We start from the raw sequence: 25,025 nt of genomic DNA on the forward strand, positions 1-25,025 counted from the left end.
ACCTTGAATACTGCATGTAGTTCTGGTTGCCCCATCTCAAAAAAGATGTATTAGATGTGGAAAAAGTACACAGAAGGGCAACAAAAATGATTAGGGGTATGGAATAGGCACTGTAAGGTGGTAACTCATCTTTTTAGGGTGTTGGAAAGTAGCAATATATTCCTCAGAAGATGTCAGCATGAAGCTTCCCAATTGTTAACAGTTCCTACAAAACCTTTTGTAATGAACAGTTATGTTTATGAGCAGCATAATGTTTGTAATTACTGTAATAAAAAAAGACCAGACAATAGATTTAAAAAACATATTTCAACTGTATTTCAACCATTCTCTTTCAAACTGTGAAAGTCTATTCAGTTTGGTAATAAACTCATCATATGCTCTAGACTACTTTGTAAGCTTGACTCAGCGTTTCACATGCCTGAAGTTAAGATACTTTTCCTCTGCCCAACTAAAGAGAATGTATCGAGTTGCTCACTGAAGAGTTGCATGTCTATCACATTCACAAGACGCTCTATGACCTGCTTCACATTATGGTAATTGGGGGAATTGTTTGTTTTAAGATTAGGCAGAGGTAACCAATTCTCTAATATTTTCCCTATTTATTTTTATATAAACAACAGAGGGCAGAAACAAAAAAAACAAAAACAAATGCTATGATGAAGCCAACATTCAAATCATTTAAAATTAAAGGACAAATTAAAAGAATTCATAATTATTCCACACCAGTCCTCTACCAGTCATAGCAAAGGCCTAGGACGCTAAAACAGTTGATGTCTGGTAGAGTACTGTACTGTATCATTTATGCAGAAGAACATATTAAGCCATCTTGAATTCAAAGCTTCTTCCTTCCCCACGTCAAGTTTTCCCCTTTTTGTTTAAAAATATGAAATCAGTTTAAGTCCTGCAGATAAGACTCAGCATGTGAAAAATTCTCAGGCCTGCAGAGCACAGAATTGCTGAAACACAGCCAATATGTGATGGTCCAGTTCAGCTGTAAACAGAAGGTTCTCCAAGGTCAGCATGTACTGCTGGATTATCTGGTGGTGCTGCAGACAGAGACAGACAGCTTTAGTACTCTTAGTTGCCTTTATGTACCAAAACATGCAGAGAAAAGAACATGCATCAAACACAGGAGCCAAACTTTTGGCCAGACCTTAGGGCTACACTGGGTACTGGGCAGGGATGCACGTAATTTCTACCACCTGCAAGGAAGGTGTAGCCTGGAGAAATGACAGGATGTAGAAACTGCATTTGCGTTTATATCTTGTATTGCTAAGTGCTGTACTCTCCCTGTGCGAAACAACCTGGAAAATGCTAGCAATGGTGACTCTGCAGTCCTGATCCTGAAGTGCGTTGTGGGTGGGCCTCTGCACATGCATGGAGGTAACTGTAGGATTGAATATACTACTAGGAGGCCATGTAAACTTTGTTTACAAATATGGGAGAGTAATCCACATGAAGAATTACATACCATATCCTGTACAGTTACCAACTAGTATTCACAGAGAGGACCACTTTCAATTTCTTGGCCTGTCACTTTCAGCCAAGTCACCAAAAAACTTTAGTCTTTTTACACTGGTTACCAGATATTAAAAAGAGACAGCAGAGTTCCAAAGTTCTTGTGGTTTAATAGGGGTCTTTAAACATTTCCTCCCAGGGCTGCAGTCATTTCACAGATAAAGTTTTTACAACTACCCTCTCTCAATCCATTCTTGGCACTTACATATAATAGCACTTCTTAGCGGATCTTCAAGTGCCTTTACAAGCATGGAGTCTTGATATATCCCTTACGCTTTGTATTAACTATCCCTCCATTGTAAAATGGATGTAAAACAAATAGTTTACCTACAGTAACAGTCACTGGCAAAACTGGGATTAGAAGCAAGGAGACCTACGCACTACCCCCTGTGCTAACCAATTAGGACAACACTGCCCCACCCAGCTGTCTTAATTAAATGAAGTGGATGAGGCTAGATGAACAGGACTGATTCTCAAATCACTAAGTATTATCCACCTGCTGAATGAGACCAACCTGTAAGAAGATTTGTTGCAGTCTCTCTATACAGTTCTTGTACCAAGGCGTAATTACATCAATCCCACCAGTTTCACACCGCACTAAATGCTCGGTTAATATCATAATGAAACGCTAAAAAAGAGAATAGTTTTGAGGAAGTACTGGTTAAGCATGTCTTGGAACATGAAGGAACATACTTATCTAAGATTAGTGAGTTATTATTCTGGACAAAATAATCCATGAGATATTCTACAGACAGAAGTTTTGAACAATCAAGTCTGAAGAATTCATTTAAATTAAGAGATACTAAACACTGCATTTAGACAAACACTGCCTTTTGCTTATTCAAGAAAGGCGCAATCTGGTATAAGAACTCCTTTATTCAAACATTTTGAAGTTAAACAAATCCTCTCTAGGGGAAACCTAGAAGTTTCTTGCTCTGGAGTGGCTGGACCACATTATTAGCTTCCATAGTAAAGCTATTCATCCTTCCCCATACCCTCCGAATTCTAGCCCCCTTAAAAGTTGAGGGTTGCCAGAGGGACAAAATCCCACACCGTTACCTGGAATATAACAAGGAAGAGATTCTTTTGTTCACTCTGAGCAGACTCTACTTTCTCCTGCAAGCGTTCTATCTGCTCTTCCAATGGTCCATCTTCCCTATCGCTGCTTCGGTCATCGTCGTCGTCGTCGTCGTCACTGTCTCGCTGGAAGTGAAAGTAACAAAGTTACTGACACAGCCAACCATGGTAAAGTTTAGCTAGTGAGATCCTGGTAGTGCTCATACTACAACACATGTGCATAGCTGCTAGCAACTTGCCTAATGAGGCCTCAAGGGAAGTGGAGCTGCTCTGTAATCATTTATCAATACTGTAAATTGACTGCATTCGTGGGTTGTTTACTATATGAATATGCTGCTTTAGTTTACATGGGGCTGGTAGGGAAGAGGAATAGCTAAGGATAGACCACTTTTCAGCAAACACTTGCACTGAGAAGAGATGCTGCCAGGACAGGACAAGGAGATCAAAAGAACTGCGACAGGTTTAAAAAGGAAGATTCCTCCTCCCTCGTCCCTGAGAGGTGGGGAGTTGTCCGATGGAACCAAACAGACAGACACACCCACACTCAGTGGAGATGTCTGAAGAAGTTAGGCCAGCTTCATTTACCTGCCAGGGATGGTAAGGTTGTTTTAAAATCTTTAAATGCTTTGTTTCTACTGCTAAAAAACCATCTTGGTTTAGAAAGGCTGCGCGGTCAACAACCACAATATTGGTCACAGACTCCTGAATGGAAGAACAGCAGGTGCCAGAACACAGTAGAATCTGCTGGGTGTGCACATAGTTAATACCCTGCGTGCTGGGCCTGGTCTAAGAGTACCCCGGGAGAGGTAAAGGCACAAGGCTGGACAGTGGAGAGGGTGCACTCGGAGACCAGGAAGGGGAGATAGGTGCAGTTAGCCCTTGTAATTGTGACATGGGCTCACTGTGGTGCTCCTTACAAAAGAAAAATTTAGATAACAGTTACTGTCTGTCCCCCTAATCTATTTAAAAAAAAAAAAGCATCTTCAGAACTGCCATTTGACCCTTAGCAACTAGCCATGAGTCAGTCAAGGGAAGTTATACAAAGAACTAAATGTAGTTTAGTAGGAAATAAGGAATTAGGCAGATGAAGGTTTTGACTGCAGGTATTATTTGCTTTGTTATTCTCACGAAAGATTGTTTTTCTGCACATCTGTCCAGAAATTGAACAGCTATAAACTTCAAATATTTGTAGAAATACTATATGCAAAACCAATTTAGGATGACAAAACTAGGGCCCCTGTGTTAAGTAATCCAAGAGGTGTGATTGCTTGCATAAAAACTGACAAGCAAGTACTTTTCTTCCTCTGCAGCCCTGAATGTAACTTTTCTTCAAAACGGCTTATATCCGCATTAACACATTATAGGTCCAGTCATCTAAGGATATAGTGCAGGGAAGCATCGTTCACACAACACAGTCTACAGTATTGTTCAGAACTGAATTCCAACATAACCGGAAATGCATTAAATAAAACTAATTATGCTAAAGATAATGGAGAAGACACTCAAGGTACTAAGTGCTTCTAATGCACATACAGACTTTATGCGGAGGGGCAAGACTCAATTTTTTCCCCACAAGTGTAGTTTGGGATGTCAATCAATCAGTTTCTTCAGACATTATCAGCTTTCCCATTTAATCTATTTTGACATTCAGTTATCCTTGGAACCAAAATAATGTGTTTTAAAATAATACTGAAGTTGTTACACACAAGGGATAGTGTTTAAAGCTTTAACATCTTGTATAATAACTTCTGGGGGTAAGGTCATACATGGGGATTCACAATGTAGTCAGAGCAAACAAAAAGAGTATGTGAAACTGTCAAAATCCAGAAGCATGCCCTGGAACGTAGTGGCAGCGTAAGCATAGGACAGTAGGTCAGTTGAGTCCCCCAGCTTCTCTACCATGACTAGCCTCTCTAATTTGCTTTTCTGTAATATTTATCTAGTTACTAAATGATATATCTACAAGTTTGAAGATGAACCTTTTATCTGCAACTACAGTAAAGCTGAAATACTGAAAATACAGTTTCCATTGCTACACAAGAATGTAACAGAAAACGAGAGTGAGTTAGCTGAGAGGTAGCTGTCACTGAAGCATCTATAGTTGGCAACAAAAATTTAGTGTTCTTTTGTAGTTACCTCATGAGAAAGACCTAAAAAAGCAGTAAAGGAACATAAACTGAGCTCCATTTACTTTGACTTCTTGGCTGTAACAGCCTTTACAGCTGTATTTGAAGTTCGTGTTAGTATCACAATCCCTGTGGAATCCAAGTCAATATCTATGTGCTACTGATGGGTATAATGTTGTAGAAACATTTACAGCATATTTATTTTGTGACTCTCAGAGCACGTCTCATATCAGTTGACATGCATCCTGCCACAGAAAAAGTATGATTTAGTCTGAAATGCAGTAAATGTGAAATTTACATGGCTTTACTTCAATAGACTAGTGCTACTAGTATATTTACAAGATACAAAACAAGACACTTACTCGTTTGTGTTGCCTGGCTAATCTTGCTTTAGTCTCCTCTAGTTCCTTTTGGATCTTCACTACATGCTTGTTCATCTTACGAATTGTGGAGTGTAAGATCTCCCAGATATAGAACCTACCAGAGAACCAATTATAATCTTATTGTAGCCGGTAACAAAATACAAAACACAGTAAATAGTAAACTGTAAAAGAGCAGAGAGAAAAAATCACACGTCTAAAATCTAAAAATCTTAGCTGTATTTTAGCCCCAACCTTCTTACTCATTCAGACTAACAGTGCGGGTTTCAAGTGTTACCAGAACGTATTAAGAGTACATAATCTATTACAGAAATGCATGCAGAGGAAGAATTTTCCAAAGTTTCAGCTATAACCTGAATTCCTTTGCAATTTATGCAACTTATGCATGTGAAGTACCAATATTAATACTAGGGGAGTACACTTAAACAGGTGGGTCTTCCTATTACTAACAGTGGGATCTTTCCTCCATTTTTCCTTGAACATGAGTGGTGTTCTATTTTGAATATATTCAGGAATGCATGAAGCACATCATGGATTTGTTTTGTTAGAATGTTCTAAGTCAAGAGAGTTAAAAAACGTCACGATGCTAGAGTCTCCATAGGATACTGTCATGTGGTATCCTTTTCTTTAATGATTTGGATACTCAGTGTAACTAACCATATGAACAAATAAACTGACTTTAAAAAAGTAATTATCTGAATACAATGTACTATTAACTTATAGGACTGAGAGTGATAAGTATAATTCACAAAGGTATAGCAACAACAGTACCTGCAATTATAGACGATAGTTACATGAACCAGTCTGCGTCTGGGACGTTCTCCCCACCCCCAATTAATTATTATTATTATTTGTATTGCAGCAGCACCTAGGAACCTCAGCCACATATGTTCCCATTGTGCTAAACTAGTGCAGACCAAGACAGTCCCTATGCCAACAAGCAGTTTGCATGGTGACTGTAGAGGTGTACCTTCCTCAGAGGCACACTGAAGTTATAGGCCATTGTCCGGAAACTAGACAAGATGGATTCTTGGGTTCCTTATAAACCTGCACCTCAACTCTAAATGGAGAATGTTGAATGACAAATATCCTTTTGGTGGGGTTGACAGGTAGGTTGTGTATGAAGTGCAAAGGTAATTTTTATTTTTTAAAAATTGTTTGCTCACCATAATAGCCAAGAATTTGAGCAAAGTAAACTGGTATTCCGTGTACATTATCCACAAAGTGAAAATATGTCTAAACCAACTGAATATTAGTTTCAGCAACAGAGAATTCGTTTTGTTACCTAGTAAAATCATGAGCAAGCTCTGGAGAGAAGATCCAGTTTGCTACGGCAGCACAATCAACTATCTGTGTCCGAATCATCTTATCCACAAGCACAGCAATCATCTTGTGAGAGAGGGGGGGAAAAAAAAAATCTGTTTACTATATTAGAGCATCATGATACCTACGGTAATAAGAGATATTCAATCCTACCTGTTCATTGCTGGTGTGAAACACAGGAATAGGTGCTATCAGTTATAGCTTCTCCAGTGACCCTCTGCTTAACAGCCATCATTAGCTAGTGCAGCATGAATGCCCTCTGCAAGGGCAGTTGCTTCTCTAGAGGCCTGAGGCAACAGTGTGTGCAGAGGAGTTTAACTAAAGGTGCAATTTTTACCAGATACGAGTAAGTTGGTGTGACGGTCACACTGAACTAGTTTTAAGATCACCCACACACAGTGTTAACACTAGAAGACCTGCAACAATTTAACTAAATCTGTATCTACATTTGGTTCAATTGGTGAGCACTAACTACTGCTGAATCTCAGTAACACAGCCAAACAATTAAGGTTGTATTTACCTCAATTAAGCAACAGCCACATCACAAAACCAATCTGCCACATCAGTTGATCCAGTCAATTCTACAAACACATTGCCTTGAGCCCAAGTTTATCGTAACACTTTTTTTTTTTTTTTAATTTCAAGTAATGTCTGCAGTCAGAGCAAGTTCTAAGTGATAGACTTTTATTTCTTTGAAGCATTTGGCCCAAGTTTAGATTTTGTAATACAAACTCTTACAAAAAACTTAAGATCAAGAGAAATGATTCCATAATATTAACCACCCCAGTGGAAACAGCTGTTTTAATAAGAGCCATTCTCTTGCAGGGTTAGCAACTCAAACGCTGCACTGAGAAGATGAACATCAAATTGCCATCAATTTGGAATAAATGCTGAAAGGAGGTAGCATAGTGAGAAACAGCTAAAAATGTGATATCTAATCTAAGATGCTGTTAGTAACACCAGTAAATAGTTTGAATTTTTTCTACTAAACAATTTAAGTAAACAGTGGCCAGGCCTCTTTTTTTTTTTTTTTTTTAAAGTGAGCATAAAATGCAACGCTGTCTTTGCAAACAATTCAGTTTCTAGGCTTCTCAGTGTTCATTTTGTTGTATCCGACTATCGTGAGAATGCAAGCTTCAATAAACATCTGAAACCACAACTCTTACCTGTGGATGGTTCTTCCAGACCTCATACACAACCCTCAGCACATGGAGCTTCCCCTCATCACTTTCAGCGAGTGTTTTGAAGACTTCATGAAACCTTATTATAACAAATAAAAGCAATCAGTGGATGCACTGCAAGTCGTTGAAGTGGTCCAGTAACAGTCTGGTTGAGAGTATGCCTACGCAGCCTATGGTAGCGAGCCTCACAGACCGAGTCAACAGACCGGGGCTCGCACTAAAAGTGGCTGTGTAGACTCTGCAGCTCAGGCTAGAGCTAGGGAGGGGGGTGGGTTCAGAGGCCAAGCTGCAACTTCAAAGCGCTGTCCGTACAGCCATTTTTAGCACAGTAGTACGAACCTCGCAAGCCCGAGTCCACGGACCCAGGCTGGGAGGCTCACTGCTGCCGGCTGTGCAGACACTCTCACTGTGACCCATTCATGGGGATTCTCTGATAGGCCATGTCTACACAGGAACACTTTGGAAAGTTAAGGCAGATGAACTACTAGTTTGAAGCCGACGAGAGTAAAGCCCCCATGTGGATGATCTCGCTTCGGAGTAAAGTGAAGCAATTAGGCTGCGGCAAGCCAGGGTGTGAATCTTCCCCACACTAGCCTGCGTGGTCTCATGGTCTGCGCATGCCCTGACGATGCGTGTTGAAGCACTCTAACAAACTGTTAAAGTGCGTCATCAGGGTGCCCACTGTTAGACCTAGACTAGCAGGCTAGTGTGGAGTAATTCACACCCCAGTTGGACGCAGTCTAATTGTTCATGTAGACAAGTCCCTAATGGAATTTAATCTATAGCGAATTATTGCCACTTTTCTCCTGAATGAGAGCAGCCACGCATGGATTTAACATTTTAACTTACCCCTTTAGTTGATTTGCCTTAACGTATCTGAGTGCTCCAGTGTAGACATGCCCTTGTAGCGTATTATCCCATACACTCCACAGCAGATGATCCTCCAACAACTCCCCTGCTAAGTTTTGTTGGTGTTTGAATGTGAGTGTTCATAACAGAAGTTGTTAAGACATAAAATGTAAATTACCAGTTTAAGACCCAATGCTACAATTGATGGTGCCAGGTGTGCCAGTGATGGCAAGAAGGCTCCCTGGCCACAGCCGGCTGCCAGTGTATCATCACTTGCAGGTCGGGGCCAGCCAGGCTCGAAATTGCTACACTTCTTCCAGTGGCAGTTTATGTAGCACCTTTCTGAATTTAAGCAGCAATATAACCTGAAAACATGTCAGGTTTCACTGCTAGTTCAGAAACCAATATACTGATTTGGGAGTGAACGGATTCAGAATGTACTTACATGAAGTGCCACGTTTTAGCACAGCATATTGTATCTACATACACAATGTCTGATCAAGAGAAATTTAAAGAACATATTTTAGACAGTTGCAACAGAATATCTAAGAGTTCAAATGTTTCTGTACCAGAAGCGCGGAATCAAAAATCCAGTAAAAAAATTCTAGGATGTATTTTATCTTGCTTAGGCAAATTTAAGACATTTCTATCGAAAAGCTTTTGATTTAATGTATGGTTTTATACTGACAATTACTTGTGTCGTATTTAAAATTACTTAGTTGGTATTTTATTGTGCAACACCAAGGATCGTTGGTAGACAGGTGTTACCCAGTTAACGTAAGGTTATGCCACTTGCTCTTTGGGACATTCAACACATAGGTTTACCTATTTATCAGCTGCTCCTGCTCCAAGATGTCCCGATATATGCAGTGCTCGTGACCTCACATGTAGAGCCAGACTGCAAGGGGGAGGGGGGGAGGTCATATGAGGGATTTTCCCTACTATATGGCAGGGTTTTGCAAATATAGAGGTATTTTATATTCCAAAAGGTAATGTAAAAAAAATTGGCAAAACTCTGCCATATAGTAAAGAAATGCACCACTTACCTGCCCCCCTTTGTGCCACCCCTGGGTAGTAGGGATGTTGCCAGCACAGTGCACAACTGGAACATTTAACCAGGAGCAGGGGATGCTTGAAACCAGGGCGCAGGGTCATCTGAAAGTAAGGGTAACAAGTATGTTTTGAAATCTAATTGCTATCTGGGGCATCCTAACATAATGCAACCACTAAGTACAGCACTAGCAAGTCACCTTTTAGAAAGACACAAGTCATAAGATACTGATTGCACTGTGCTCATTTCCAACTCTTACTTTTCCTAAGTACCATCCGGTAACAGCTCTGTTTGTATTGTAGAGCCAGACTGCAAGGGGGAGGGGGGGTCTTTATATTGTATTGTGGTCTTTGCTAGAGTTTACTAACCCAACATGAAAATAAAACCCAGGAATGTGTGTGTTAGTTTTTTTGGCCCTTACAGAGGGAAACAAAAATTCACACAAGGCTTGAATTCTACACAGAAACTGATTCAGCAAAAAAGACAGGAAGTTTTTCCCCTAGCAGTACCCATAGGGGGAGCACCGCAGCGACCCCTGGAGTGGCGCCTCCATGGTGTGGTATAAGGGGCGCTGCGTGCTCCCCCCACCCTCAGTTCCTTCTTGCCAGACAACTCCGACAGAGGGGAAGGAGGGCGGGATGTGGAATAGACACGAGCAACACACCTCGAAGAACACCAGTTACAGAACAGGTAACTGTCTTTTCTTCTTCGACTGATTGCTCATATGTATTCCACAATAGGTGATTCCAAGCTATACCTGTTGGAGGCAGGAGGAGTTCACAGATCCCTGGACAGAGCACGGGATCCTGCCGAACCTGGTGTCATCCCTGGTTTGGGAGACAATCGCATAGAGCAAGGTAAACATGTGAACCGAAGACCAAGTGGCGGCCCTACAAATATTCTGGATGGGGACGTGGGCCACAAAGGCAGCCGACGAGGCCTGGGCCCGGGCCCGAGCTGAGTGTGCCTTTACAATGGGCGGCGGGGGAACACCTGCCAGATCGTAACAGGTGCGAATGCATGAGGTGATCCAGTGGGAGAGGCGCTGGGTGGAAATCGACCGACCCCGCATGCGTTCAGCTGAGGCAACAAACAGTTGAGAGGACTTCCTGAACGGCTTAGTCCGTTCCAGGTAGAAGGCCAGCGTCCTACGCACGTCGACTGTGTGGAGGCGGCGTTCCTCACTGGACGCATGGGGCTCGGGGCAGAGGACAGGCAGGAAAATGTCCTGGCCCAAGTGATAGGCGGAGACCACCGTAGGGAGGAACGTGGGGTGTGGCCGGAGCTGAACCTTATCCTTATGAAAAAACATGTACGGGGGTTCGGAGGTCAGGGCCCTGAGCTCCGAGACCTGCCTGGTCGATGTGATAGCAACCAGGAAGGCCACCTTCCACGAGAGGTGAGACCAGGAGCATGTGGTCAGAGGTTCAAACAGGGGCCCCGTGAGACGGGATAACACCAAGTTCAGGTCCCATGGCAGGACAGGGGGCCTAGCACATGGGAAAAAGACAGTTCAATCCCTTAAGCTATCATCCAGTCATAGCATGGCAGAACACCGTGTGTCCCTGCACCGGCGGATGGAAGGCCGATACGGCCAACAGGTGCACCCTGACCGACGAAAAAGCCAGGGTTTGGGCTCTAAGGTGAAGGAGGTAGTCCAGGATAAGCTGGATTGGGGCGGCCACCGGGGAAACACCTGCTTGGCGGCCCATCTGGAGAACCGGGATCACTTCGCCACGTAGGCACAGCGTGTGGAGGGCCGTCTACTTTCCAGAAGAACGCGCTGGACCCCCTCCTAACACATCCGCTCCTCCCCACCTAGCCATTGAGCAGCCACGCCATGAGGTGGAGAGCCGCTAGGCTGGGAGGGAGGAGGCAGCCCCGGTCCTGGGAGAGCAGGTCCGGGTGGAGCGGCAATGGCTGCTGCGGAGCCACTGCCAGGCCATGAGGGTCCCGTACCAATGCTGCCGGGGCCATGCCGGGACAATCAAGAGAACCCGGGCCTTGTCCATTGTTACTTTCTCCAGGACCCTGCTGATGAGGGGGAACGGAGGGGAACACATAGAGAAACTGGTGCGACCAGGACAGGAGAAAGGCATCTGAGATGGCGCCCTTTTCCAGACCCCCCTGGAGCAGAACCGGGGGCAGCACCAGTTCTGTCTCATCGCGAACAGGTCCACCTGGGGAGTTCCCCACACTTGGAAGAGCTGGTGAGCCACTTCTGGGTGGAAAGACCACTTGTGCTGGGAGGAGAAGTCCCTGCTCTTGCGGGCACCCGGCAGGTGGAAGGCCCTCAGGGAGATGTCGTGGGCTATGCAGAAGTCCCACAGTCTGAGGGCTTCGCGGCAGAGGATTGGGTCCTGCCTTGCCTGTTGATATAGAACACCGAGGCCGTATTGTCCTTGAGGACCCTGACCACCTTGCCCTATAAGTGCGAGCAGAAGGCCACGCACACACCAGACGCACCGCCCTGAATTCCTTGACATTTATGTGTAGGGATAGCTCCAGGGCCGACCACAGCCCTTGGGTCTGAATGGTCCCCCCAAAGGCCCCCCAACCCAGGTCCGATGCATCGGACACCAGCTCCAACGACAGGGCCCTGCCTCAGAAAGGGACCCCTTGGAGCATGTTGTTCAGGGTGGACCACCACTGAAGGGAGGCAATCACCAGGTCGGGCACGGTGAGGACCTTGTCCATCCTGTCCCGGGCCTGGGAGAACTCAGAGGCCAGCCAAAGCTGGAGGAGCCTCATTTGGAGCTTGGCATGGCAGACCATATACGTGCACACCGACATGTGACCCAGGAGCTGGAGGCATGCTCTGGACGTTGTCACAGGGAACTCTGACCATGTCAATGAGCCCCTTTAGGGTCTCGAATCTGTCCGGTGGAAGGGAGACCGTGGCTAATGAGGTGCCAGGAGCTCCCTGATATACTCTATGTGCTGGACTGGGACTAACGTGGACTTGGTGTCATTTATTAACAGGAAACTGAGGAAGCATCTGTGCCCCTCGAATATGTGGATGTGGAAATATGCGTCCTGCAGATCCAGGGTGGCGTACCAATCCCCTGGATCCAGGGAGGGGATGATGGAGGCCAGGGAGACCATGCAGAACTTGAGTTTGACCATAAACTGGTTCAGATCCCGCAGATCCAGGACGGGCCTGAGTCCCCCTTCGGCCTTCGGGATAAGAAAATAGCGGGAGTAGAACCCCTTGCCTCTGAACTCCCCGGGGACCATTTCCACTGCTCCCAGGTCTAGGAGCAGCCCCACCTCCTGCTCTAACAGCGCTTTGTGCGAAGGATCCCCCAGAAGGAACTGGGGTGGGGGATGGTTGGGTGGGGGCGAAACAAATTGCAGTTTGTAGCCCCGGGAGACCGTGTTGAGGACCAGCGGTCCGAGGTTAGTCGCGACCACTCCGGGAGAAAAGCACACAACCGATTGCAGAAGGGAAGCTTTATTGAGGGGGGGAATCCCCTTCAGGAACTGTCAGGGTGCCCCCCGGCGTCCCATCAAAACTGCCTTTTCCCCGGCTGCTTGCCCTTGGAGGACCCAGGCTGCGGGGCAGGCCGTGACTGCCGCTGAGCGCGCCCTCTTATAGTCTCCCGACTTTTTATAGGCAGCCTCGTACTTAGGCTGCACAGCCAGAGCAGGGGCCTGCTGCAGCTTAAACTTAAACTTAGTTTTGGCTGGAGCCGGAACATGAAGACCCAGGGTCTGCAGGGTCGTGTGGGAGTCCTTCACGCCATGCAGCTGTGTATCCGTTTGTTCCGCAAACAGAGCCTTGCCGTCAAATGGGAGATCCTGCATGACTGACTGCACCTCACTGGACAGCCCGGACAGCAGGAGCCACAACGCCCTTCTCATGGACTCCGCCGAGGCCATGGATCGAGCTGCCATGTCTGCCGCATCTGACGCCGCCTACAGGGATGCCCTGGCAGCAGCTGCACCCTCCTCCACCAGCGCCTTGAACTCTTTCTTATCGCGCTCCTGAAGGAAGTCCTCGAATTTGGGCAGCGAACCCCACAAGCTGAATTTGTAACTGCCCAGGACAGCCTGGTGGTTTGCCACCCGCAATTGGAAACTCGAGGATGAATAAACCTTTCTGCCAAGAGTCCAGCCTCCTTGAGTCTTTATTTTTCGGAGAGGGGGCTGGTTGGCCCTGCTGCTCCCTGTGGTTGACTGACTCGACCACTAGGGAGTTGGGCATCGGGTGGGTGTAGAGGTACTTGTGCCCCTTGGTGGGTACAAAGTACTTGTATTCTGCCTTCTTCGAGATGGGGGCCAGGGAAGCCGGCGTTTGCCACAGGGTATTTGAGATCCTTGCCACCCCCTCATGGAGGGGCAATGTCACCCTTCCCGGTGCCGAAAATGACAGTACATTGAACAGGGAGACCGAGGGCTCCTCCAGCTCCTCTGCCTGGAGGTGAAGGCTCGATGCCACCCGTTTTAAAAGTTCTTGATGGGCCCTAAAGTCCTCCTGTGGGACAGAAGGGGGCAGGGCCGCCTCATCTGGGGAGGGTGTGAGGAAGCCGGTATGGTGCTCTGGGTATCCACTGGCACCAGAGGGTCCACCACCTGGTCGGTCTCCGGGCACAGTGACGAGGATGTACGTCCCACCGACCCTCTCCTCGGAGGCCTGGAAAGAGAGGCCGACGGCACCTCTGAGGCTCCAGCTACCGAGAGGGCCCCCACCAGGGGTCGCGTTGGAAGTCACTGTGCCCACTGGTACCGCTGTGGCACCGACGGCCCCGGCTGTTCGGCCTGGTCCATGGAAGGGCGACTACGAGCGGAGCCCGGGCTGACAAACAACCTGCCGCTGCCACGGGACCAGGAGGAATGGCGGTGCCAGGAGCGGTGTCGTCCACAGTATCGCGACCTTGATGCAGAGGACCGGTACCACCTGTAGCTGCTGCTCCGCGATCTGCTCTGACAGGTGGACCCGTGATGGCGTGATGCCGGCGATCTACACCCCGGGCTGCGGAGACTGTGCCTTGGCAGAGACTTGGAGCGGGATTCCGAGCGGGAATGGCGTCAATGTCCGTGCTGTGACCGGCTGCGGTAACCCCTGAGAGACGAGAACCTCTGGTGAGGTCTGCCTCGGACCCATCGGTAATTGCTCCGCGGCGTGGAGCAGTGCCGGGAGTCCTGGTCAGACGCTACCCAACCAGACAGTCTGGTGGGAGTCGAGGATGAGCCACGTGGACTACGTCCTGAACAGTTGCTGGGCAGAGGATAGCGTCAGGAACGTTCCCGCGACCGGTGCCACGCAGGGGGCGACTGTGGAGAACCCAGTGGTGGCTTGCCTCTGGAGCAGGAGGCCGACAATGGCGGCGCTCCTGGTACCGGCATGGTCATGTCGTCTCCGGCTGCCTGCAGGGCCTCCAGTGTGGACGGCATCCGGACATCTGGGGAGGCCTGTTCCGACGTGGCCGGGCTACTCCACTCAACAAGATTTGGAAGCCTAGAGGCTGGAGGGGATCGAGGACTGCCCGACAAGTGTCTAGTCTCTGCCCCTGGTTTACCTCGGTGCCACTGCGAAGAATGCACTTTCTTAGCCTTCTTATGACCCATAGACGGGGAGCAGTGCCGACTGGTCGATGGCACCGGAAGCGGCGTGCCAGAGACGGGGTCAGCACCAACTCCATGAGAATGGCCCAAAGCCTAATGTCTGTTTCTCTCTTAGTCCAAGGTTTAAACGACTTGCAAATTTTGCAACGATCACTAATATGGGTCTCACCCAAACAGCCTAGACAGTCTGCGTGTGGATCACTCCTTGGCGTAGATCACCTACAAGTGTCGCACGCCTTAAAACCCGGGGCGCGGGGCATACCGTGGTCTGGGTACTCTAACTAAATGAAGTAACTGTAACAGCTAACTAACGACAGGTACTAGCACTGAACGAACGAAAAGTTCTGGGGACGAGCTACAGCAAAGCTGGAGCAGCACAGTTCCGATGCACCTTCACCGAAGGCAAGAAGGAACGGAGGATGGGGGGAAGGCACACCTTATAACGCGCCATGGAGGTGCCACTCCAGGGGTCGCTGGGGTGCTGCCCCTACAGGTACTGCTAGGGGAAAAAATTCCGGCACCGGTGCACGTGGTGAGCATGCACACCTATTGTGGAATACACGTGAGCAATCACTCGAAGACGACAGACAAGATAGCCATTTAAATGTGAGGTGTCTTGGTTTAACAGTTAAGATTTAAAATATACATAGCACTGTACAGAGATCTAGAATATACTGCACTTACATCAGTAAATTTGCACCAGCTCTGTATCCTTGTACCCCGACTTCAGTTGTGCAGCCTCAAGCTACATTAAAGTGTTTTGCATCATCAGTAGTTCTACAGAGAGCACCAATATGCTTCACATTGTGGTAAAAGAGGAAGACCATTCCTCCCGTGAGAAGTTTACAATCTAACTAGAATTTTTATAGGAACATATAGGAATTAAAACTTAGACTGAACTTCCGTTTAAATGCAGGAGAGAACAGTTTAGCAAGGGACTGGTAGTACAGATAAGTCACTTTGCATGTTTGGAGTCACTAATGAGATGAAGATGAAAGGTACTGGAGGACAGACTTTTCTTGTTTAGGTTGCTCTGTGTGTGATGGTACAGGGCCACAGTTAAAGCTATATAGGGATTTCTTTTAAAATTATTTTATCTGCATTTCCTGGCTAACATTTGTGTTTGAGGACGCTACAATAAGGCATGTTTCCCTTTAGTAATATTTATTTACTATTTCCACTGCTGCTCTATGAATTAAGTCCTAGCTCCCCTGGGGATAAGTCACATTTAACTGCGCAATGACAGGATCTCAAATGGAGCTTGCAAGCTGCACTGTAATGGGCCCCATTCCTCCACAGATGCATTCTGAATGTAGCTCTTCCGCCTGCTTTACTCATACAAGACCCCTCCATTGCCTCCCCACCTGCACCTACCTGGCTCTGCACCATGGAGCGTTAACACCACAGGACCATAACATATACAGAACTAGATTAAGTTTCACCAAGAAAGCCCATATAGGTGAGAGTCATCAAGCCTTCCTGAGTACTTTATGCTGGTGGGGCCCTCTTGGCTCATTGTGGGCACTGGGAAGTGTGCTATCTATTGCTGCACTCTTCCAGGTGAGCCGCAAGCTAAGGCATGTCTCAGAACGCGCAGAATCTTGACCTAGCCACATGGAGTAAAATACACATTACTATCTCTGCTTGGATAGTAAGAGTCACACTACCGTCCCTTTAATAAAAAAAAATATCAGCTCTTCTCTCCTTCCTTACTTGCACATTACACTGTGCAACATACAAAACACTGAAGCTTGTGGAAGAATAGCTCTACCAAGCAAGTCACTGTTCTAATCAAAACGTGTTCCATAAACTCAGAAATATAATGCATTTATCACTTACTTTGCCAGAGCACTGAATGAGTGGCTGAAGGACTTGGCAGCTAAATGGAGCAGAGTCTGTACAAAAACTTCTATTTTCAAAGGGTTAAAGGTGAATCCTTCATCTGAAAGTTGTTTTCAAATTGAAACAGTGGGTTAAATTAAAATCAATATAGTAAGTATTTATCAAAATCTAACCCTGCAAACAAAGCACTGAAGATAATTCATGATTTCTTTATTTTGTAAAATTTAAGATTTAGCATTTGAGCTTTACAGCCTGAACAAGGAATCAGTCAATGCTTTCTAAAAGCTGCAGTTTTATTAGCAACTCCCTCAGGCTGCAGAGATAGTCTTACGTCACTGACATGTAGCTACTGGAGTACATTTAGGACTACACTACACTGCTCCCTTATCCGCTATAGGAGGCGATTCTCAAACTCGTTTCATACCAGCAGGGAAGATGCCATTCCAATTTGAAAGTTTTATCAAACCTAGCAAAATCTACTGCTGACTTTCAAAAGCACTCATAGCAACATCTTTCTTTTCAGAGGATAAACAGGAGTTTAATCCCTTTAGGATTCCTATAACCCAGTGGTTCTCAAACTTCTTTTCCCCGCGGACCACTTGAAAATTGCTGAGGGTCTTGGCAGACCACTTAATGATCTTTCCAAATGTTGTTTGTACCGTTAGCTAACTATTGTAAAGCGCTTTGGATAAAAGAGCTATATAAAAAACCTAAATAATAATTAACGTGTTTTTCTTCCACAAATAAAAGCACAGAACTCATATTTTAATATCAGTAGTCTCTCCCTCAGCCGCAGCCCTGGAGCTGGAGAAAGTCGCCTCTTTCATTGGCCGCTGCAGCCCTGCATGTCCCAAATTCTCTCCACCCCCTCTTCTCACCCCACTACCCCCTATTCCCCCTGAGGCCACCACCTCACCTTACATGTGCATCTTTTCCAGGGTCCAGGCACCTAATTACGGCCCTTCATTCTCTCGTGTGCAGCCATCCAGGTGTGCACCTTAGAAGGAACTATCTGCGGACCACCTGAATAGAACTTGCGGACCACACTTTGAGAACCTCTGCTATAACCCATTCTTCCCCTGACTTGGGACACTCCTACACCACTTTATTATCTCCATGTATTTTGATTTTTATATATTCATCTAGGTGCCTGTACAATCTCACGTATTACTGAATTATTCAAGTTCTTTTTCACCCAAGCTACCAACTTTAGATGTGACTTCTCAAATCTCTCTTCTAAGACATCGGAGAACAGATAAGCCCTGGACAGAAAGACACTGGATGTCTACGGCAAGGGTGAGGCTGGGAAGTGAGCTCAAGTCAAGGCCCCCTTACAAGAATGTCTATTTTGTTTAGACCAGGGGAATGGCAGCTTGAGCTCTTAGCTGTTCTGAACTGCTACGGTAATCTATAAAGAGGCGCTCTCACATACTTAGGACACAAACCACGTTACATTTTCTAGATCAAAACTAATGCCAAGAAATGCATCCTGATGGTGAAGTTTGAGGGACTTTTTCATTCTTTCATACTGTCTTTGTCAGCAACAGCCACCCAATAGTACATCTCAAATACTAGTTTACTCCTTCTTACCAGTATCCCATTGATAAGAATGGATCCTGTCCATGGGGCAAGAGAAACAAAAATACACTCAATGTTTTATAGTGGTTCCGTTTTCTGTCAAGTGATGCTAAATGGAGGAAGTGTACAAAGTCATGAGGCAATGTACCAGGCACAACTCCTAGTTCGACAGGCTGGTGAAAGTAGTTTTGAACAAAGAATAAATGACCTAGTAATGCCTAATGTCAGATATCCTTACCGTCGTCATCATCCTGGTTAGGGTTGGGCACATCTTTTAAGATGCCGAATATTTCATCATTACTTGTCTTGTTTTTAATGGCAATGGTCAAACAGAGTGCGACAGTATATCCCGGCAGAGACTCTAAACATAAGACAAAAGGTCTGATCATCTTCAAAATTAATTGCAAATGAATATGGGTTACTTTTATGTCAGCTTGTGCATTTCTCAGAAAAGCACACACTTTTCCTTGAACAATTAAAACCCAACAATTACTGCTTTGTATTAATAGAACTGAGATTTTGGCATGCTGGAAATATGGATTTTGCAGCAATCTGCAGGCTCAAATGCTACATCTGGACCACACGCAGCCAACTCACAAATCTCTAATTTCTCTCAAGATGTGAACTTGTTTTAATAGTCGGTGAATAGTTCAATTACGTAATGACACTTTAAACCACAGTCACAATGCCAGGTAGCGAGGATGTTAAGAACTGTGGCAGCACCTCCCCATATTAAAGCTTGGCAAAACTAGTACACTCAAAATTCCTTTTGTCCTTTCTTCCTCCCAAGTCCACTTTTTCCTCTATTTCATTAGCAAAAAGTTATCCACACCTAGATACACATATCTTTTCTGCCTCTCAACTCACCCCCACCCCCCCACATCTACCCAAAATCTTGCTGCTACCACCCTGCTCCTCATGTCACTGTCCACATCAGCAGCCCCATAGAATCCTTCCTTCCTATCTGTGACATCAAATTCAGTCCCCACTTGGTCTCAACTTTAGAGGCCTTACATAACAGTTCCTTTGCCTACATATGTCCTCCAATTTCCTTCTACTTCCTTGGAGAGTCTCTTCGTTTCCTTCTCCCGCTCACCTTGTGACTTCAGTCGTGACACTCCTTATACTTATGGCACTCATCTTTTTTTCTTCACAAATAATCTCTCCACATCATTTTTCCCCTTAACTATGGTCTTACTCCTGTCTGTTTGCTTGCTTCATTTATTAGACAGAGTTCTTTGGAGCTTACCAAGAGCTCTTTCGTTTGTTTCTGAAACAAATGTGGCACTCAACGAATAGTAAGTTATCTTCACTATGCTGTTCAACTTTTGTGCATCACTCAGCTCAGACACTAAAAACAGAAGCCAAACTGACTTTTAGGCTTCCTTGCAACTAGCACAATGCTGCAGCATTCAGGCAGCAAACACTGCAGGGTAATTGACATTTTAAAGTTTTTAGGAACGCTTCTTCAGTGAATTCCCTCCCAACCTGCCCCAAATCAAAGTTTTAGACCTAAACTATATTACTGTGCCCAACTCAAGCAATTTTTCCAGGTCAAAAGTCAGCCTTTTTATTTCCACTGTGAATTTTCTTCTATAAAGATAACTAATTTGACCCAGAAACTAGAGTGTTTCCTTTCTTGATCAGATTCAAAACAGATAACCTTTTCTTCAGAATGCTATCAAAATATTAAACTCTTCTAAATAGCTTTTATACTTACTATTGCTTTCATCTCCGTATTTATAAATACACGATGGGTTTGCAGGACTAAGGACAGAGAAGGTAGCAGGAACAATATCAATTATTCGCTGATGGTACGAAAGCCTGCAAGAGAAAATTTCAGTTGTAATAGAATTACCAGTGGAATATTTTCAGGAATACCACATGGTGTTGCCTTAAAGATGCTCGTATTTTATTATGTTTTAATTTTGGCAGAACAAAAACCAAGAAGTCTGAATATTACTACATTTTATCGAGGATAGTTCCTTCCAGACATTAAGAGTCAATGAAACCACATTGTGCATTGACCTTCCAATGGACATTTTAAAAAAATGTCTTTAAAAAAATTATATTCTCAACTTCACATATTTAACTTTGTTCAGAGAAAGGTTAAGAGGAACCATCAGTCAGGGCCACATTTTATTAAAACACTGCACATGCTATGTGGATCACAGGCAAAATACTGGTGCTACAATTTAAAATTCAATGAAATAAAGTAATCTTGACTTCTCCATTTTAACCCTCAGTTCCATCCAACCTTTATAAACATTTAAGAATTAGCCTACCACCATCTGAGGTGAGATGGAAGGGATCCACAGACAAAATATTTCTCTTTTGCCAGTCAGTGCTTTTACTCCTTCTATGCTTCCTGACTCAAAAAGGAATAAGTGAAAATAGTTTTCACTTGGGATTCTAATGTTGGATCATATTAAAGAAGTTCTGTATTACAATCACAAATGAGTTTGATTCCCCATAGTTTAAATTCCACCGTATTACTAATTAAGAGGTCTCTTGCTTTTTGGTACTGTTTCTCTCCCTCTATGCGTGAAACTTGCAAGCTGCTAATTGTGTTAGTACATTCTAAGACAGAGTCTGTTCTCAAAGCAATTCTTTGTAACAACCACTCACACAGAGAAGAGACTCAAAACAATACTCTAACAACAGAAACAGCACCGAGAGACTCCCTGCCCTTTTGTTGTATTCATCTCGCTTTGTTAACAATTGTGATTAAAATAGAGATAGAGGACATATGTATGTGGATGGATGCTTGGTGTGGATAATAACTGAACGATCAGGGAGGTGCCAGCCTAAGAATGCAGTGTCCATCGGCTGAAGAAGGCGTCAAGTGGAAATAACCAGAGGACCCCCCAGAGGGCAGACTGGAATCCACCCTACAGCCTCAAGAATGGGAGAACCAAAGAACAAGATAACATCTGATTCCTAACATCCCGTTTGCATTTTTGACTGCCGCTGCACACTGCATGGACGTCTTCAGAGAACTATCCACAATGACTCCAAGATCTTTCTTCTGATTAGTTGTAGCTAAATTAGCCCCCCGTCATATTGTATGTATAGTTAGGGTTATTTTTTCCATTGTGAATTACTTTACATTTATCCACATTAAATTTCATTTGCCATTTTGTTGCCCAATCACTTAGTTTTGTGAGATCTTTTTGAAGTTCTTCACAGTCTGCTTTGGTCTTAACTATCTTGAGCAGTTTAGTATTGTCTGCAAACTTTTCCACCTCACTGTTTACCCCTTTCTCCAGATCATTTATAAATAAGTTGAATAGGATTGGTCCTTAGACTGACTCTTGGGGAACACCACTAGTTACCCCTCTCCATTCTGAAAATTTACCATTTATTCCTTTGTTCTGTGTCTTTTAACCAGTTCTCAATCCATGAAAGGATCTTCCCTCTTATCCCATGACAACTTAATTTACCTAAGAGCCTTTGGTGAGGGACCTTGTCAAAGGCTTTCTGGAAATCTAAGTACACTATGTCCACTGGATCCCTCTTGTCCACATGTTTGTTGACCCCCCTCAAAGAACTCTAATAAATTAGTAAGACATGATCTCCCTTTACAGAAACCGTGTTGACTTTTGCGCAACAATTTATGTTCTTCTGTGTCTGACAATTTTATTCTTTACTATTGTTTCAACTACCAGGCGGGGAGAGGGGAGCCCAAGAGCAGGTAGCTGGGAGTTTGGGGGGCAGCTGGGCTCTAGCTGGACCCCCGAGCCACCCCAGGGTGATAGCCCAAGCTGTGAGCCAGGTGCAGGGTTCACAGCAGAGAAATCTACCCACCTTCCTTGTCAATTTCAGAGCTCCAGCACAGAGCCCTGAAATTGACAAGAATTTTAGCCAATGAAGCAATGCAACGCCTAGGCAGACACAGTCGCCCTAACTACATGGGCATAAGCCCTATGCCTCTTGCGGGTCTGCTGTCGTCAGTGTAACATGGCACTCACACTGGTAGGAGCAAGGCTGTAGCATAGACACCACCATAGTTAGGTTCACATAAGCTGCCCTACATCAACCTAACTGTTGTGTCAACCAAGCCCATGTCACGTAAGCACTTTGAAAAATTTTACCCTTATTCCCTCCCCCTCACCAGCTGCTGGACCAATCCTGAGCACTGACAATTTCCTTTAAGTCAATGAGAATCCTGGATCCTCATCACCGATCAAATTAGGCCCTGTGCTACTTGAAAGCCATTAATAAGGTAGAACTCAAAAGTATGTTCCTTCCTACATTTAGTTTATGAATGACCAATACTTTCCAGCAACATTACTTCCTCTGCCATCCCCCACAATCAACTTCCGTCACCTAAGTCCAAGTAAAGGGAGTGTCTAACGCTCTGGACTTGCATCTAAAAGTGAACTGTAGCTGTGAATATTTCACTTCCTATTTAAAGGCATCACTTCTCCAACCTATTAGGAGAGTGGGAGTGTCCCATTACTGGCATATTTCCAGGAGTCTTATCAGCCAAGACAACAAAACAGATTGACACATCTACGGAAAACGTGAATTAATAGAATGTGCTGTATGGGAAAGAGTTCATCAGTACATATACAGGCACAAAGTTGAAAGAAATCTGGTTCTTTGTTTACTTTTAGATACTATTATCAGACAAACTTGATAGTAAATACCATACTCCTAAAGTGGTGTGTTGAAAAGCTTCACTTACCTCATGCATTTTTCCAAGACTTCTCTTACAAACTTGGGTTTGGGCTTATCAAGGTCATGAGTAAGACAATCCGACCTATCAAAGTGCAAAATTTGATAGCATTTAACAAGCATTTGATAGCATTTAACAAGCATTGCTTCTTAATCTGTTCTTAGATTGGCTCAGTGCTGTACAAAGTGTTCACAGTTAAGCACAGTTAAGCTACAATGCTCTTTCCCGCTCTCTACGGGTGTCAGCAATTTTGAGATGGGGTACTAACACATAATGGTATTAGAATCTATGAACTGCCAACATGGAGTCTCATCTTTGCAAATACATATTGAAATAAGTGATTTCTAATTACAATAAAAACTGGTTTAACTGTATTAAGCACATTGTGATATATTAAAAAGAAAAGGAGTACTTGTGGCACCTTAGAGACTAACCAATTTATTTGAGCATGAGCTTTCGTGAGCTACAGCTCACTTCATCGGATGCATACCGTGGAAACTAAGTCTGCTGCAGTTTCCACGGTATGCATCCGATGAAGTGAGCTGTAGCTCACGAAAGCTCATGCTCAAATAAATTGGTTAGTCTCTAAGGTGCCACAAGGACTCCTTTTCTTTTTGCGAATACAGACTAACACGGCTGTTACTCTGAAACCTGTGATATATTAGTTACACAAGGACAATATTTTGCATCCTGTCTAAATTTAAATGGTTATGAAGTTAAGGCACGGTGGTGAGGATGCTATGGTGATTAGTGCTTTAGAGAGATGTCAACTACAGATAGCTGGGGACAACTATTACCAGCGCCACTGGCAAGTTATGGATACGTTCGAAAGTTGTATGCAATACAAATGGCTCAAATGGGGACCCCAAAAAGAAACTTACCAATCTTCCCAGCTCCAACGGAACTGAAAGTTACTCAGATGGTGGGAAAACCAGTTCATGAACCTTTTAAAGAGGGAAATGTTATAGTTCCATTAAATATGCAACAACTCACAGAACAAAAAATTAGATGAGAGTTCCAATTACACTTTTCAAAGGCAAGCCTAGAGCCATTTCAATAGTCGAGAAAAATGTGTCCCAAAAAACGATGAACAGAAAGAAAAGTTCAGAGTAAGAGTCGTTAGTGAGTCACCTGTTCAGGTTAAAAGGCACACTCGTGTCTGGTATGTCAGAGTTGATGTTAAAGCACCGTTTATAACGGAATGGAAACACACTGGTATACTAAGGTCAACAATGTTTAGCTTCTTTGCTTTAGGTGCCCAAATTAAGTGGGATATTTTCAGCAGTGCATAAGAGACTTGGGATTTCCACTGCAAATAAGTGAGACTTACGTTCCGAAGTCCCCTCGGCACTTTTGAAAATCACCCCTTACACAGCCTCTCCCCCATCTCCAATACTTGCTAAGCACTGAACTCCAAATGAAGCCAAGTTTGTCAAGTGTATAGATCTATCTACAGAGGTCTTTGGTCATATATTCATATAAAAGTGCAACAGGCAATTTCAAAAGGGGGTTATTAGACTTTTCTTTTTCATTCTTGTCACTATTTTATCAGCTAAAATATGATTCACACATGCAGAGTAGTTTTTCTTATTTGGCAGATAACTTTCTTTACATAGTCCTTTGTAAGATATAGCTTTTCTTTCAATTACTAGAAGCCACTGATTAATCAGGTCACAACTTATGGTTTTAGAGCAATTACTAGCCTGCAACACTTAAAAAATTCACATGGAGTCCATGAAGCATCAAACAAGGACGAATGAAAAGTGACAACTCTGCAGTCTTAGCCCACTACCTAAGCTCCCATCAAAATGACGACAAAACTTTGTTATTTGGTTCCAGGTGGCTCCATCT

At 44.4% G+C, this 25,025-nt stretch overlaps 1 protein-coding gene across 2 annotated transcripts in view; it reads right to left on the reverse strand.

Annotated features, from left to right (window-relative positions):
* Positions 1–291: 291 nt before the first annotated feature.
* The window catches only part of NCBP1 (nuclear cap binding protein subunit 1), a 60,231-nt gene continuing 35,497 nt past the window's right edge, over positions 292–25,025 (reverse strand). For both annotated transcript variants that reach the window (XM_077817968.1, XM_077817967.1), the window contains exons 13-23: positions 24,056–24,118; positions 23,184–23,258; positions 20,214–20,317; positions 18,732–18,854; positions 16,913–17,015; positions 7,591–7,684; positions 6,387–6,490; positions 5,084–5,198; positions 2,578–2,721; positions 2,033–2,146; positions 292–1,046 (exon numbers count right to left, since the gene is read on the reverse strand). In XM_077817968.1, the coding sequence (XP_077674094.1) occupies positions 933–1,046; positions 2,033–2,146; positions 2,578–2,721; positions 5,084–5,198; positions 6,387–6,490; positions 7,591–7,684; positions 16,913–17,015; positions 18,732–18,854; positions 20,214–20,317; positions 23,184–23,258; positions 24,056–24,118 (1,153 nt within the window). In that variant the 3' untranslated portion in view covers positions 292–932. The remainder of the gene's footprint in view (positions 1,047–2,032; positions 2,147–2,577; positions 2,722–5,083; positions 5,199–6,386; positions 6,491–7,590; positions 7,685–16,912; positions 17,016–18,731; positions 18,855–20,213; positions 20,318–23,183; positions 23,259–24,055; positions 24,119–25,025) is intronic.

This window comes from Eretmochelys imbricata, chromosome 5 (genome assembly GCF_965152235.1).
Source record: "Eretmochelys imbricata isolate rEreImb1 chromosome 5, rEreImb1.hap1, whole genome shotgun sequence".
Taxonomy (NCBI): domain Eukaryota; kingdom Metazoa; phylum Chordata; order Testudines; family Cheloniidae; genus Eretmochelys; species Eretmochelys imbricata.